This window comes from Rattus norvegicus, chromosome 4 (genome assembly GCF_021556685.1).
Source record: "Rattus norvegicus strain SHRSP/BbbUtx chromosome 4, alternate assembly SHRSP_T2T, whole genome shotgun sequence".
NCBI lineage: Eukaryota > Metazoa > Chordata > Mammalia > Rodentia > Muridae > Rattus > Rattus norvegicus.
In genome coordinates, this window is record NC_141537.1 from 66,634,971 (window position 1) to 66,650,123 (window position 15,153).

Below are 15,153 nucleotides of genomic sequence, written 5' to 3' on the forward strand. Positions count from 1 at the left end.
AGACATGTTTCTCCTGACAGACACCAGGGTCTGTCTTCCCAGGCGTTCTGTACCAGGTGGGACTCAAGGGTCTCCATCCTCTCTTCCACAGCACTGGCTGACTTCCCTCTCATAGACAACGGGTGCCAGGAACCTGAAGTGCTTCACCAAAGCTATCTCAAGTAACTTAAGAAGTACACGGAGAAATCCGAGAGCGGCGTCAGTTGCTGGAGAGATGGGAATAACCATTTACTATTCGTTAATTCATCCACGTATCACAACTTCCAGACGCTACTTTTAGTTCCTGGAAGAGATACTGCTCCTTAAATGGGAGGGCAACTTACTGGAAGTTAAAGGCAGTTTCTAAGCGAGCCATCCACCCTGGAAAGGAGTGATTTCTCTCAGGAGGCTGGGTAGGTGGGGGCAGTCTTGTACTTCCCCAGTGCACGCTGGGAAAGCAGGATGTGTGATCATTCCTACAGCCCATGGAACAGCCGTGCATTCTGCCTATAACCGGAAAGGAGTTACAGGCCTTCCTTTGAACTCGTGCTCTCTTTCCTGGTAAAAACTGGACTCCGTGGCTTACACTAGCCTATGTATAGTGTTTTATTTCTTTCCAAGAGTCTTCAGTTGCTAGAAAATACCAATACAATGAAATCGGAGCCACAGTCCTACTTCTTGATGGCAAGCAAATTCTGTTCTGTGCTAGACAACGGAGGATTGTAAACTATCAGAGTATCCCATCGAGGTGGGATTCGTGGACACTGAATCAGTGGCCTCAAAACATTCCTACATTTCAGCTATCTTTTCTGGAGAGAACTCCAGATCCTAAACGCTATTCTTGCTGGCTACAGGTAGCCATGCACAAAGGTGGGAGTCTGGTTAATAGGTGATGGGCTGCATTGAATTTTCTCCGTGCATCCCACAAAAGAAGTTGAAGTGGTTACTCCTTCCCCTGAAGTCACTGAGCCGCCAGAACATGTGCTCTGTGGAGACCTGAAATGCAGCTGCTATAAAAACGACATGCTATTCTTGGAAAACCTATGTCATTACTTGAACTGGATCTCCCTTACAATGAAATGGCTGCTGCTTAGCAACTAATGCAAAGGAAGAGCCAACTATCTCTCTCCCTCCCCCCCTCCCTCCCTCCCCACCCCTTCTCATTTTCTTCCCTTCCCTAGTAAGAGTTGTACTAAACAGAGACCAGGCCAGGGTAATGGGGCAGCAATGAGGTCATCCTTGCTGTCGATGCCATATGGATTTGGTATGTGCCAGTTGGTGATTGATTCCATCTCTGGCCACTGTGATTAATAATGGAGATGAATTCAAGTAAATAAAATTAATAAGAGGGTAATGTTGCTAGCTACCTTTCTGTAGAGTCACTTGAGGAGACAGTGCCCGAAGTGAAAAAGAAGGTGGGACCTGAGATCTAAAAGCCAAATCGGGTCTGGCAGGATCCCTCCCTGGCGTGTGGCCTTAAGGAAGTCACTGAGTTGTTGTGGCTTTGCTTCCTTCCGTGTACACGGACAGACGGTGGAAACAACACAGGGGCGAGGCGGATTGTTTGCAGTTAAAATGAGATCACTGATGTGAAAGGGGCTTACCCGGTCTAAGCCTGAAACGCAGCACACACACTTTTTATTATTATTAAGTAACCTAAATTTAGTTGGTATTAACAGTTAAAGAAATCTCCAGAAATTGGTCTTAAGAGAAAATCCCTTGGATTCTGGTGTAAGTCGTCTCGTACTGGCTCATAGAAAGCTTCTGTTTTAATCTTTAAATAGCTTCAACATTTATTTTCGAGATAGAGATTTATTTCCCCAAGACACTCTGAAGGCTTCTTCAAATGTGAAAATGACTCAGGTTTTTTTTTTTTTCTTTTCTTTTGACATGCCGCTTTGGAACCTTCTAGGTGTCTATAAGTGCACACAAGAACGTAAACACTGAAGAACACGACTGTGGGAAAAACCCCTGCAAACACTCACAGCCTGAACAGCTCACTGGTTAAAAGTGAAGGCCCGCCTCTTCTAAGGATAGAATTTTGATTGTCAAATGGTGGTAATGATAACCAGTCCAGCCCCGAAACATGCTCATGCTTTCCTTACTCCTAACGTCTTCACTGGACCCCAACTCATGACCATCGCCCACCTTCCTTCAGGTCCCACTCTGACTACAAGTCATGAGGCCTTGTCCTGCAGATAGAATTTAAAAGGCTCAGTGCCAGGCGCTAAGCCCCATAATCATTTTTGAGCCCCAGGAAGCTAGATTTCCCTTCCCCGTCCCATGGAATGGAAAGTTGGCATTGTTTTAAAGAAACTGCATGGGAAGCTCAGGCTGCTCTCCCTATAGCTGGAAGTAGCAGGAATCCACCTAGTCTTGTGCTGGGGCACAAGACATATATGTCAGTGGGTAAGGCCTTCTCCAAGTCCTGGGTAAGGCCTGTCTAGGCCCATTGAAACTAAATGCATGCCACACACAGTGCCCTGGGCAGTTTGGTATAATAAGGCACGACATTGTGAAAATATGACTCTTGGCACAACAAAAATGGGAAAGAGTGGGAGAGTAACCAGAATGAAAAGCTGTAGTTGAGAAGCTATGAGCAGAGAGAAGTGGATAAAGAGAGACACAGGATACCACTTACCTAGCTCTGTGCCCTTGGGGAAACTGCCAACACTACAGATGTCCTTGTCCTTATCAATACAATCGACATGGCCGTAGTCCTCTGCTAATGACAAGTTCACCGAAATGCCGTATGTGGAGCATTCAGCAGCTCCTGGGTAAAATTGGTAACTGGGCTTGGTTAATATTCACAGGTAGGGAGGTACCTGACTGAAGCGGCTGTGTGCACTCGACAGACTTTAGAGCACACAGGTTGCCTCTGAGGCACCCCAATGGTTCAGAGACCCAGAGGGATGACAGAAATAGGACTGCTTGTGACTTCCTAAGGCTTTGTGAAAACATGTAAGCCGTGGTGGGTTGTGGGTTGAATGTCTGCATACTCCCTACCCCCAGAAGACTCCCACATGGTCATGCCTATTCCATGCGAAGCCCATAACACACATATATAAAAGTCCTAACTTGGTTTCCCATAGACGTTTAACATCTCCTTCCTGTATCGAGATGCTACCCCCTTCAGTGATTAGTGGCAGGAGATGGGGTCTCTGGGAGGGGATCAGGTCACGGAAAGTGAAGCCCTCTCATCAAGGAGATTAGCAGCAGCCTTCCTGGAAGAGGCAAGCCTCATTCTGGCTCTCTACTCTTGGCCATGTGGGAAGACAGCAAGATCACAGCCAAAGGCAACCCAGAAGAAAGCACTCCCTTGAACCTGGCCTTTCAGACACCCAGGCTTTAGACTTGAGCCTCCAGGGCTATGTGGTATGCAAGCCGTTTGGGCTACAGCACTTTACACAGCAGGTATGGGTGACTCAGATGGCTGAGAAGGCCACATGTCAACCCATCCCCCAAGGTTTCCTCCTTTCTTCAAACTTCAGATGCTAGAGCTAGCATTTCAAGTAGAGAGAGACAAGAAGACAAGAACACGCCATAGCTCAGACTCCACAAGGACAAGGGGTCAATTTAAAAGAGTCAGTCTATTTTTAATCGCGCTTTTCCATCAAAACCCTCTACGGGGAATGTTCACCATCTGAGTGGCTTGCCTCAAAACCTGTCAGTCACACACAATGATTAAATCTCTAGTCCTTCTGGCTTAAGAAATGTTCCAGAAGTTTTCCTCAAAATGGCACACAAAACTCCCTCCTAACGACTTCCACAAAGCTCATTTGAAGCTCTTCTTACCTCTGAAACAAATTGCTTTTAAGTTTTTTGAATAGAAATGAATTTTACAGGAGGCTGGGGAGATGGTTCAATCAGTAAACACTTGCTGTGCATGAATTCAGATCCCCAGTGCCCATGTAAATGCCAGGGAGGCATGATGGCCTCCTTATAATTTCAGTGTTTAGAAGGGAGAGACAAGAGACTCCTAGAGCAAACTGGATGGGGTGGGTGAGTCTGTGAGCCCCAGGTTCAAGGGAGAGGCAATACCTTAATATGTGCAGTGGAGACCAAGCAAAAGACACCTGTCATTAAAGCCTTGCACATACATGAGAACACGCACCACCACATACACAGGTGCACACACTCATATGTGAATACTCACAGACACACACATGCAAAAAAATAATTTTTTCAGAGATTTGACATGCCACACACACATACACACACTTTAATAAACATCAGTCCCTTTAAGGAATCTACTTTCTATTTCCTACAAATCTACAAAAACACTAAAGTAGCCTTACACAACCCCCCAGCCAACACACACACACACACACACACACACACACACACACACACACATCCCTTTTATTTCGGTCTTGAGCTAGAGTTATGTGCTCAATAATAAAACCTTCTGAGGTTCTTTAAGCATAAATTCTGTTCTTTGGACTGGTGGGGCTGACTGAACATCCCAGAGGTTGAGTCTCCCTTTCTGAAATAACCCAGAGCAATGGTACTTCTTTTTCACCCTCTGATTGTCAGGACAGGCCGCTGTCTGTGTACACAAAGGGTACGTCACCAGGCAAGGCAGGGGAGAAATGTTTTGTGTCCTGCAATCACAGGTGACAGCTCTGTCTTTATCTGAGATCCACTTCTGGCACTGTCGAGCTCTGCCACTGCTGACCCAACGCTCTATGTCAGGATTCTTGCTCTCAGATGGACAGCAGGGAGCCTAAGTCACTGCACCCCGAATCCCTACACACTTATGTCGCCTGGATTCTCTGCTCTCTGCCCTCTGCCTGATCCAGTTTCCAGACAGGAAACAGCAGAAACCTTTTTCACAACCTGGTAAGAAAGGAACTCCTCTCTAACCCGGTCCAGAAGGAAAAGCAGAAATTTACATTTCCAGGAATGCCAAAACTTGTAGGTTTTCATACCTTAATGTAGGTTCATCTCATTTTCATAGTCTCTGAATCATTTTACCTTTAATCACTGACCTGGGACAAGCATTCAGTGTTTTGAAGAATGATAATAAATTCTCCTGCTATGTCACTGGACTTCCATATAAGTAACACCACCTTTGCAAACACACCTACGTGATCTGCTCTGTGGAAGCCAGAATTGTATCAGCTCGTTTAAACTACAGGGTGAGTACCACCATAGTGAACACTTAAGACACAGGGAAAGTAAGACGGAGAGCCCTGAAGGGATCTGCAGAAGAACATACAGCGAGAAGCAGCAGTAACCATGTGGGCTGGCCCTAGTTGGTAAGGCTCAAAATCAGGGCTCTTAAACATCACTCAAAGAATGACAAAAGAGTAAGAGGGATATGATCACTCTTTAAGCCCTGGGTGCTTCCCCCACACCCAACAAAAGCCAGAGTATTCGTGCAGTGAAGCCAGAATCAGTTCTTATTGGAAAGTTATTTGTGATTCTAAAAATGTAAAGGCAAGTCTCCACTTGAGCAAATCTCATGGAGGTTTGGTGCAGGAACCAGGAAATTCCTTTTAAACAATGATGCTTGCTCCACTTCAAAGTTCACAAGACTCAGGGCTAGAAAGAAAGAGCATTTACTTGCCAAGACCTTTCCCTATGGCTCTCCTCATCACAGCCCCCCTCCTTCAGCTGGTGTGCATAGAATAATCCAAGCTGGGTTGAGACCACACCTCTTTGAATACTAGCCATGTTGGGGGAACTCACGAGCCATTCTCTGGTGCTGTATAGGATACATGACTATGAAGACTAGATCTCCCTCTTTTGAAAACTTTGTAATTAAGCAAATTATAAACCAAGCAAAAGTTTGGGGCCACAGAGTGAGCTAACGCATTCAAGTAACCACACGCGTGCACACGCACACACACACACACACGTGCATGCACATACCCACACACACAGACACGTGCATCTACATACCCACATGCACAAATGCACACATATACACATTCACGCATGCATGTTATTCAAATAGGTCTATAGGAAAGATGCTTGAAGTAACACACAGCCTAGGTTGCTGGAGTGGCTGGACAGACCCCAGGAATGCTGGGTTAAAAGTTCTACTCACAGAAGGAAACATGGGCAGAAAATACCCTGGGGAGAAAAATCGATGCTGCCCTTGGAAAGGGATGAGACAGACAGAAAGAACCAGAGAGCTAATTAGCACTGCTCAGAAGGCAAATTAAGGCCTTTTCTCTGACAAGCTGCAAATAGATGGGTAAGGAAACGCTTCTGCCTCCCTCCTCCGGCCTCCAGCAGCTGGCTAGATGGCTGGAGCAGGTACTCCAAGAGGAAGTTGTAAACAGAAACACTGCTCTGGGCTGCTGAGCAGAGTGTACAGGAGAAAAAGGCAGAAGACAGGAAATGGCACTTACAATGGACCCAGAAGAGGCAAAAATAGCTGCTTATTTAAAGTTAACGACTAAGTTACTCATTCAATAAATATTTATCTTCTACCTACCCATCAAGAAGGACAAGATTCTTTAAGACAGCTAACCCAGCTGATTTCTGGACATAATGTAATATCCTTAATCTCCAAGCCTCTGGGGCAGACACTTTCGTGACCCCATTTTACAGTGACTATGTTGAACCTCAAAGAAGATACATAATTTCTCTACTATCATCTCTAATTTAACTCCTAGATCAGGCTATCACTAACAAAGTTATTTGAGTCCTAACGAAGTTATCTGAAGGGACCCACATGAGGATCATGCAAAAGCGAGCCTTCAGAGCTCTCACCTTGTGAGGACTTTGCTGGCACACAAGCAAAGAGGTTCTGTGAGAGCACAGCTCTCAAACAGACCCAGCCTGGTATTGTGTTTCTTTAATCTTTCCCATTACCCTGGTTTGCTGTGGCTGGCAATATGTTCCATCCAGCTCAATTAGAAATTAGTCTGTTTCATCATTATTCTGTGCAAATTTCATCTCCCTCTGGTGTTTGTTTATTGTTGTTTTGTGCAAATTTCTTCCTTCCTCTGGCACCCATCAGAAGAAGAGCTCGCCTGGTGCTGGGTGCAGCAGTTATCCCAAGATAGGACCTCAGAAAAACCTCCATCTGCCTTCACAGGGCCAGTGTGACCAACGCAAACCCAAGAGCAAATGTCAAGCCCAAAGGTTACTGTGCTTCCTCCAGATGCCTCTGGTCTCAAAGGGGTTTCAACTCCGAGTACACCTTGGGGTGACAGAGAAAACAAGTGCCCCAGATCCCAGCCCAGAAGAACAGAGAGGTGCAGCGACCAGGTTGGCACTCCCTGGGAGTCCTCATTTTCTCAGATTAGAAAGTCGAGTGTTGGAAAGAGCTAGCTCTCCTCTAATTTAATTTGGCCCCATGAGGCAATACCACTGTTGCCACAACAGAATCGAACACCAGCAAAGCGCTATTCCACTTCTCTGGCTCCATTCCATGGGGCTCAGAGTGAGAACTCTCCCATGTAAGGGGGGGAGGGGGTTAAATCAAACCTAACCTCTCAGAAATCAGTCTTGGCAGACATGGACTCTCACCTGGTGTACATCCCACTGAGGAAGCCAACACTGCCATGTCTAAATAATGACTGGAATGACTTGTCTCATCCTGGAGTCCTTATCTAACAAATGTATGAAACAGAGCACAGATATCTAAAACCAGCTCTGTAAAGAACGCTACATGCGGATACTGAGGAGAAGACAATGTTCCCTGTATGCTACAGACTCTAGAGCAAGGAAAAGCCCTGACGGTGCTACCCTGTTTAGTGTCCAACTCCCAGCTGTCCCTTACTGATACAGTCTTGTTTGTGTGGACAGAGCAGGACACGGGAGCACAGTGAGCCCTCTGTGTCTGTGAGTACTGCCACTATAGACGCAACTAACCATGGGTCGAAAAACATTTGGGAAAAAATAAAACTGACTGTTTCTAGACCAAGCATGCCGTGTTGTCATTAATGGTATCTGACAACTCTTTAGATTGTGTTAAACACTGTGTTGCATATTTTAAGAAATGGAGACGACTCGGAGCTAATGAAAAGGTGCAAATGGGTTATATGAGGACATCATGCTCTTTTACCTAAGAAGCTAAGCATCAGCAGATTTTGATGTCTGCACAGTAGTCCTGGAACCAATTCCCCACAGCTACCAAGGGACAGCTAGACTCTGTTGTTGTCATCATAGTCAAGGAGTAAGAGACCCCCTTCCTAGAGGTTGTCTACTCTAATAAGTTCCATAGTCCTTACATATTGTCCTAGAAACTTCCTGTGAGGAAGGTCAAGTGTGACCACCAGGACTGTCAAGTGAAGCAAGGTAAGTCCGTGCGTGGAAATTCATAAGCAGTGGTACCTGGCCAGGCCTCCCTACCAGCAAGCTTGTACTTTCTCTTTTGCTGTGTGTTGCCCAAAGTGGAAAGGCAGCAGCTTTGCGCCGAACCTCCCTGCACCTACACAGCACCTGCAGAAATTATTTTAAAAGTGCATAAACTTCTAACATGGGTGTCTTCGTGGAGATAACAGGTGTCTAGGAGGTGGTTTTGTTCTCAGAAGCAAAACCAAACAATTTGCTGAAGATCGTGAATTTATATCCATTTCCAGTTCTGAAACAGTGGAGGGTTTCTGAAGGCACGGGCCATCGAGGCCAAGGCAAGAAGCCTCAGCCCAAAGGATGAAACACTTACGAAAGCGCGGGGAGAGCTGGGTTTGCTGGTGCGTGCCTTTGACCCTAGCACTCAGGAGGCTGAGGCAGGTGGATCTATGTGAGTTTGAGACCAGTCTGTTCTACAGAGTATACATGGTGAATTCCAGGACAGCCAGAGCCATGCAGAGACCCTGTCTAACTTTAAAAATAAAAAAAAGAAAGAAAGAAAAGAAACAGCAGGGAAAACTGAAGCATCTGTGGATGAGGTAAAAAGTCAGTGGTCTCTCTTTCTCTTTCTCTCTCTGTCTCTCTATCCCTGTCTCTCTCTGTCTCTCTGTCTCTCTCTGTCTCTGTCCTTCCCCTCTACTCTCTCTCTCTCTCTCTCTCTCTCTCTCTCTCTCTCTCTCTCACACACACACACACACACACACACACACACACAAACACACACTGGTATGCATATACACACATGGAAAGAGTTCAAACCTAGCATGGATGCTTGAGGAAACAAACAGAAAGATGCAGTCTAAAGAGAAAGTCCTTTAGAGTCAGATCTGCCTCCAGCCCAAGCCCCGGGCTTCAGGTTCACTTTCTCTAAAACAGAAATAGTAATAATCACATCACAGAACCTCTGTGAAGCTCAAATGAGATGCAATACACAAGTCTCAGGATAAGGCTCAGTAGATAAAGCTCTTGTTCACCTGGCCAGCACGATCTGACATCTAAGCTCTACTTAGAAGATGCACTGATTTGGTGGTTATGTCTAACCCCAGAAGTTAGGAATCAGAGACAAGTTATTCCCAGAGCAAGTAGGCTAGCTAGAGTAGCCAGAATCAGCCGGTTCCAAGTTCAAAGACCCTGTCTCGATAAATTAAGAGCGATTAAAAAAAAAAAGACAATGTCAACTTCAACCTTTCACATGTACCTACACATACACATACACATACGTGTGCCCACACTCGTGCTTACACACAGGCACACACACACACACACACACATGCACGCACACACAAAGAAACAATATGCTAAAATACTTCTCACAATGTTGTTTGACAGAGAGAACACAATCAATACCGACTATGTCTCTCTCTCTCTCCCTCTCTTTCTCTCCTTCTCTGTGTCTTTTCTGGGTTTTCCTTCCTTTCCTTTTTACTCACTTAAATGAGAATTCTTACAGCAGTTACAATAAGGAGTTCCTACATATTATATAGTCATTTACATACATGTATCTGTTACAGCACCATTATTTGCAAAGAAAAAGGAAGTAGCAATTTTAACAGAAAAGTGCCAGATTGGTTGCACTGCCTGCTAAAACCTTAGCTTTGCAGTCTACAGGAACTATTTGCTCTTGGGGTGTAGATTCTGAAAGAAAGGAAAAATTCTCATGGGAAAAAGATCACCCCCCCCCCAAAGAACAGCCAATGAAATTAAAGATAATGAAGGGAAATCTAGGGGTATATAAAGGAGTTTATTTGACCTTACAAAGTAAAAGTCAGCAAAATGAATAATCTGCCTCCAGAAATGGTTATTTAAAGGTTTTTTTGTAAAGGGCTCTGGTTCCTAAAAAGACAGGAGTCACTGCATATGCCCACCCACTCTTCATTTATTTTTAAACCCTAGCTTATATGTTCCTTAGCAACAAGAGGAGCAGATGAGACCCCCCTACACACACACACACTCACACACACACACATACACACATCACACCACACACAGAGACACACATACATACTCACACTCACACATGTCCACTACTCCAAAGCCCCCTTCTTCATAACAACTTTCATTCTACAAATATCCATGTTCTTCAAGACATTTATTCTCACCTGCCTTCAGATCTCCACTCCACCACCTCAGATGATCCCCTCCATGGACGCTCTCCCTCCTACTCTAACGACACACTTCTGCCCAACCCTATTCCCTGAGGGCTTCTCAACTCCTCTCCCATGCTAAGTGGTGCCCAGAATCCCTCCATCAAGACCATCAAGTCCATCGACTCCTCTGAGTCCAAGACAAAGGGCCACCAAGGCCAACAGGAAGATCATTTGCTATGACTCTATAGACAAACAAAGAGCAGTGTCTGAAGTACAGAGATTCCCCGGGATTAACACACGCCAGGTGACATCACTACCCACTACCCTTCTTGCTTTGAGACTGCCTGGCTTGCTTTGGCTGTGCAGTGTATGAGTTCAAGGGTCAATTCCTGAACCTTGGAGGCAGCAACTCTCATGTGTTGGCGTGTAAAGCATCACCTGAGGAGTGTGACAGCCATCCTCACCCACAAAGAGTGGAGGCTATACACCTGGGGATTGCAAGCCGTCTGACCAGCCACCTGAGGTGCTGTCTGTGCCAGGTGTCACTGCCTTGGGAACTGTGAGGCTTATTCAAAAGGAAATACTATCCAAGAAATAAAACCCACCATGACGGGTTTCAGGTCAGGCCGGTGTCAGGCACTGTTCCTCTCTGAAAAACGCTCCTGTTTTTGAGCCTGTGTTTGTGCACGAACACACTTCCACGTGCCTGTGGGAACGTTCTGCCCAGAAAGCTGCAGCCCCAATGCTGCTCTGCTTTTCCAGGAGAGAGGCTCAGAGAAATGACCCCTGCCAAGAGGCAAGCTGAAGTGATTTCCCTTGCAAATTCTGGCTTCACAGCCCTACCCAATGAGGAGTCTTATGAATACCAATGACCCAGGAGTCTCTCTTAGCCAGAAGCCCAGACCCACAATGTATTTCACGGAATAACCCCCCCCTCAACTTACAGCTCCTAAATCAGTCTGCGTGTAGTCCCCTGCTCCCCTAAGAGCCAGACAGACCATCCTAAGTAGAACTGCCTGTGTCTTACTTAGCCTACCTCCCGAGACCTAGCCCACTCCCCACCGCCTGCCTATTTTTAGAAACCGAAAACAGAAAAAGAAAGATCCACTTGGATCTGATCTGTGTGAGTAACTAAGAGAACAACTCAGGTGGGAAACTCCCTCTGCACACGGAGAACAGAACGCAAGCGAGGAAGGGTGCAGCAGCCACCTGGCTACAGAGACCATGTCGGCATTGGCAGAAACCAGCCTTTAGACACACAGCACAGGCCCTGATGACAGGGCCTCCGGTCCAGGCAATGCCTGTGGGGGTCCCAGTGATTCACACACCTGCCCCCATAAACAGAGCACACCCTGGCAACCCACACACCTCTGTCATCCGCTTTTGCTTACATAACAGCACATGGTGTGACAGGCTTAATACTTTAGATGGTTTTTCCAGGAGGGACTGCTAGCCCAAAGGGAGGAGGGCAACACAGATGCTTTCCCTGACCCCCTTTGCAAGTGTCACTCTGAGACCCAGCAATACCTGCTTCTTGCCTCAACTTTTAAAAAAATCACCGGTGAGGGTCGTCTCTGCACCTGCCGTCTCTGGTGCCTGGGAATGGGAGAGGAGTGTAGGGAACCTATTAAATTCTCACTTTGGTTCGGATCCTCAGGGCTTTTTAAAGCGTGACTGGGTGGACGTTCATCGTACACAGTCCTAGTGTCACAGGCACATCCATCCTCAGGTGCCAGTGTGATCTCTTCTCACCCGCCCTGGGACTCTGGGTGGGGAAGTGAGCCTGGGAGTAGGCTACCCACATCATCTTCTGAGCACACCGAGAGAGGGAGAGAGCACACGTGCACACAACGCCAACACCCACTGGCATACCTACCTACCTACAAGAAGAGACCCATACCTCACTAGTCCCTGACAGGATGTCAAGGCAAGAACTTCCCATAAGGATTTCTCTTCTGTATGGGTTGTTCTTTGCTGCCTGTCAGAACAGATCTCAGCCATCCGGTTAGTGCCCAAGGCTCTCCCAGTGAACTCTGCAAGGCAGGGGGAGTGCTGGAGATGACACTAGCCTAGGGACAACTTTGGCGACTCTTCTTTTAACTGGGCATGTCTGGGTCTGTACCTCACACTCACAGATGTGGTTTTGATCTTGTTCTGACCTTAGTGTTCTCTTCTGTTACAAGTGCACCTCCATGGGTGTTACAGGGAGAAGCTGGGGCACTCCGCTTCTTCCCTTCAACCCAAAATTAGAGGATGAGAAAGAACAACATATTCCCAGAAGAGAGAATGAGGGAAGAGAGACAGACTGACAAATAGAGAGAGAATGAGGGAAGAGAGACAGACTGACAAATAGACATAGAGAGAGGGAGAGAGGCGAAGTCACGGAGAGTTGGAGAGAGAGAGAGAGAAAGAGAGAGAGAGAGAGAGAGAGAGAGAGAGAGAGAGAGAGAGAGAGAGAGAACACAACACGAGAGAACTCTACAGAAGTGCCTCTCTGGAGCTAGAGCAAGTGTCCCCCGCCCTGGGCGGCACCTGTCTTGCTAGCTCCCTCTCCTACCTGTAAGAGACCTGCTTCCGGAAAGTTAAGTCCCTCAGCTTCTCCTCCAGCGCCTCTTCCTTCTCTTTCTGTCCGGCGGCCGCGGGCTCCTCCAAGGCAGCAGCCGCCGCTGCCCCTGCACCCCGCGGGTCCACGCCGCCCTCGGCGCCCAGGCAGCAGCTCCCGGCGCCGCTTCCGCTGCTGCTGCTACCGCCCGTCGCCCCTCTCTCCTCTCCCGCCGAGGAGCTGGGGTTCATGGCGACCGCTCCGGCGGCCGCGGAAGAAGCCGAGGCGGTGCCGCTGCAGAGGCCGGCCGGGCTGAGGGCGCTGGAGGCGGCGGGAGCGCGGGCAGGTCCGCGCGCCGCTGGCAGGGGCAGCAAATGGCAGCCCCTTCCCGCAGCATCCATCCGCGGCTGCACCGCACCGGGGCATTGTGGGAAACTCCGTGCCTCCACTCCCCCTCCCCAACCAATCAGAGGCCACCTCTCTCCGCCTCCCCTCGGCCTCGCCCGACCAGCCGGCTCCCTCCAATTCTCCCACCCCTTCTCCTTTTTCTAAATCCAGAGCAAAAGCTGGGACTGAACTTGAACTCTGCCTGCAGGCAATGGACCGCAGTGGAGGAGAGAGGGGAAGGGTGGGAGCCATGGGGCTTAGGACGCTGGGGACGAACACTGGCCATCAAGAAAGGAGAGTGTCCTGGGAAACTTGGAGGCAAGCCGGGTTGCCGCGCCCTGGTTAGCGCACAAGGGAAGTGGACCCGGACCCAGGAGCTACTCTGTCCTGGCAGTGGCTGGTGAGCTGCTGGGCACGGCTTAGTCCCAGTGCACTTGGTGACAGATGCCCGAGGCAGCATTTTGTCTGTCACCTCCTTGCAGCATCAGAGCTGGTGACAACCAGTAACCTCCAGTTGTGGGGGACCCTTTGGGGGATGTATCTGGAGCACTATTAGTAGGAACCTTTGGAGGAATTCGTTAACCATATGAATTATGGAAGGGGTAAGATTTAAGCTCCAGCTGCTTCTTCTCAGAAAACGGTCGGTCGGGACATCTTCACCCATGAACGCCGCGCCTAGATCCTCGCTTGGTGCCTTCCAAAAGCTTAGAGATGCTCCCTAAACAGCTGTTAATTAGATTGAATCGGATCACAGGATCCTCGGTGATGCAGAAGGCTGAGAGCATCCCTGAAGCCTAAGCGAGGACCTGAGCACCTCGTGCTGTGGGTTCCCATGCTGTGGGTTCACAGGAGGAGGAGAGGAGGAGCTAGCCCAGGAAGGGGCTTCTAGGGATTCAGACACCAAGGCTGAAACCTACTGCCCGCTCTGGAGGAATGTAATGACTGCGCTCTCAGTTTTTGTTTCTAACAGATTATTGAAATCCGTGCGGATTTGAACGATGGGCAGATCATTTTCTAAATTAGAGGTTTTTCCACCCAAGAAATCTCTGTTGTCAGAAAACGCGAGAAAGATCTATACTCAACAGTAAGTCTGAGTAACCAAACTACATACATAGATGTACGTGCTGGTAAAGATGGCCTTTCTTTTGCCCTAAATTAGGAGGTTGAGCAAAGGTATCTCAAGCCTCCTCCAGCTCTCACAGTGTGCAGTTCCTCTCACTTGTACATTATATAAGACAGGGCAGGGACATTTTCAGGGAGAAAGGAAAACAGAATACCTGTTGGGGATCAGAGAGAGAGAGAGAGAGAGAGAGAGAGAGAGAGAGAGAGAGAGAGAGAGAGAGAGAGAGAGAGAGAGAGAGAGAGAATATGAATCTGTATTTCCCTGGCATCTTTCAAATGACTTTCTTCACACCCAGGCTAGTTGGTAGAGGTTAGTCTTTCTGGGACAGTGTGCCCCCTCTTCAGAAGGGACCCTTAGCTGCCACAAACGTTTAGATTAAATGCCAACAGCTCTGAATCAGTGGGATCACCTTCCTCAATAGCCATACCTTTTCAAACCATTCTGCCATGTCACCCTTCCACTTTTAAATATTGCTAATGGAATGTCGACCTTAGAGTAAAGTTCACTTTGTCCTTGTGGTCAGTACCTGATCCTTAGTGGAGGACATGCCCACTTCCTCCTCGGACTGCATCGCTCAGAGCTGGTTTATGTGCAAATCTCATCTTCCCTCTACTCTGTCTACCGTTGTCCTTCCCACTGGAGCCTGCCGTCTCCTCGTCTGTCTCCAGTACCCACTATGCTGTCCCCTTCACCATCATTGGGTCTTAGTTTACATTTCTGCC

General features: G+C 47.7%; 1 protein-coding gene across 7 annotated transcripts in view; it reads right to left on the reverse strand.

The window, feature by feature from the left end:
* Positions 1-13,562, reverse strand: part of Dgki (diacylglycerol kinase, iota) — a 452,769-nt gene extending 439,207 nt beyond the window's left edge. For 6 of the 7 annotated variants that reach the window (XM_087659331.1, XM_087659334.1, XM_087659333.1 and 3 more), the window contains exon 1: positions 12,937-13,332. In XM_087659331.1, coding sequence (XP_087515457.1) covers positions 12,937-13,322 — 386 coding nt within the window. In that variant the 5' untranslated portion in view covers positions 13,323-13,332. 7 annotated transcript variants of the gene reach the window in all.
* Between the last annotated feature and the right edge of the window lie 1,591 nt (positions 13,563-15,153).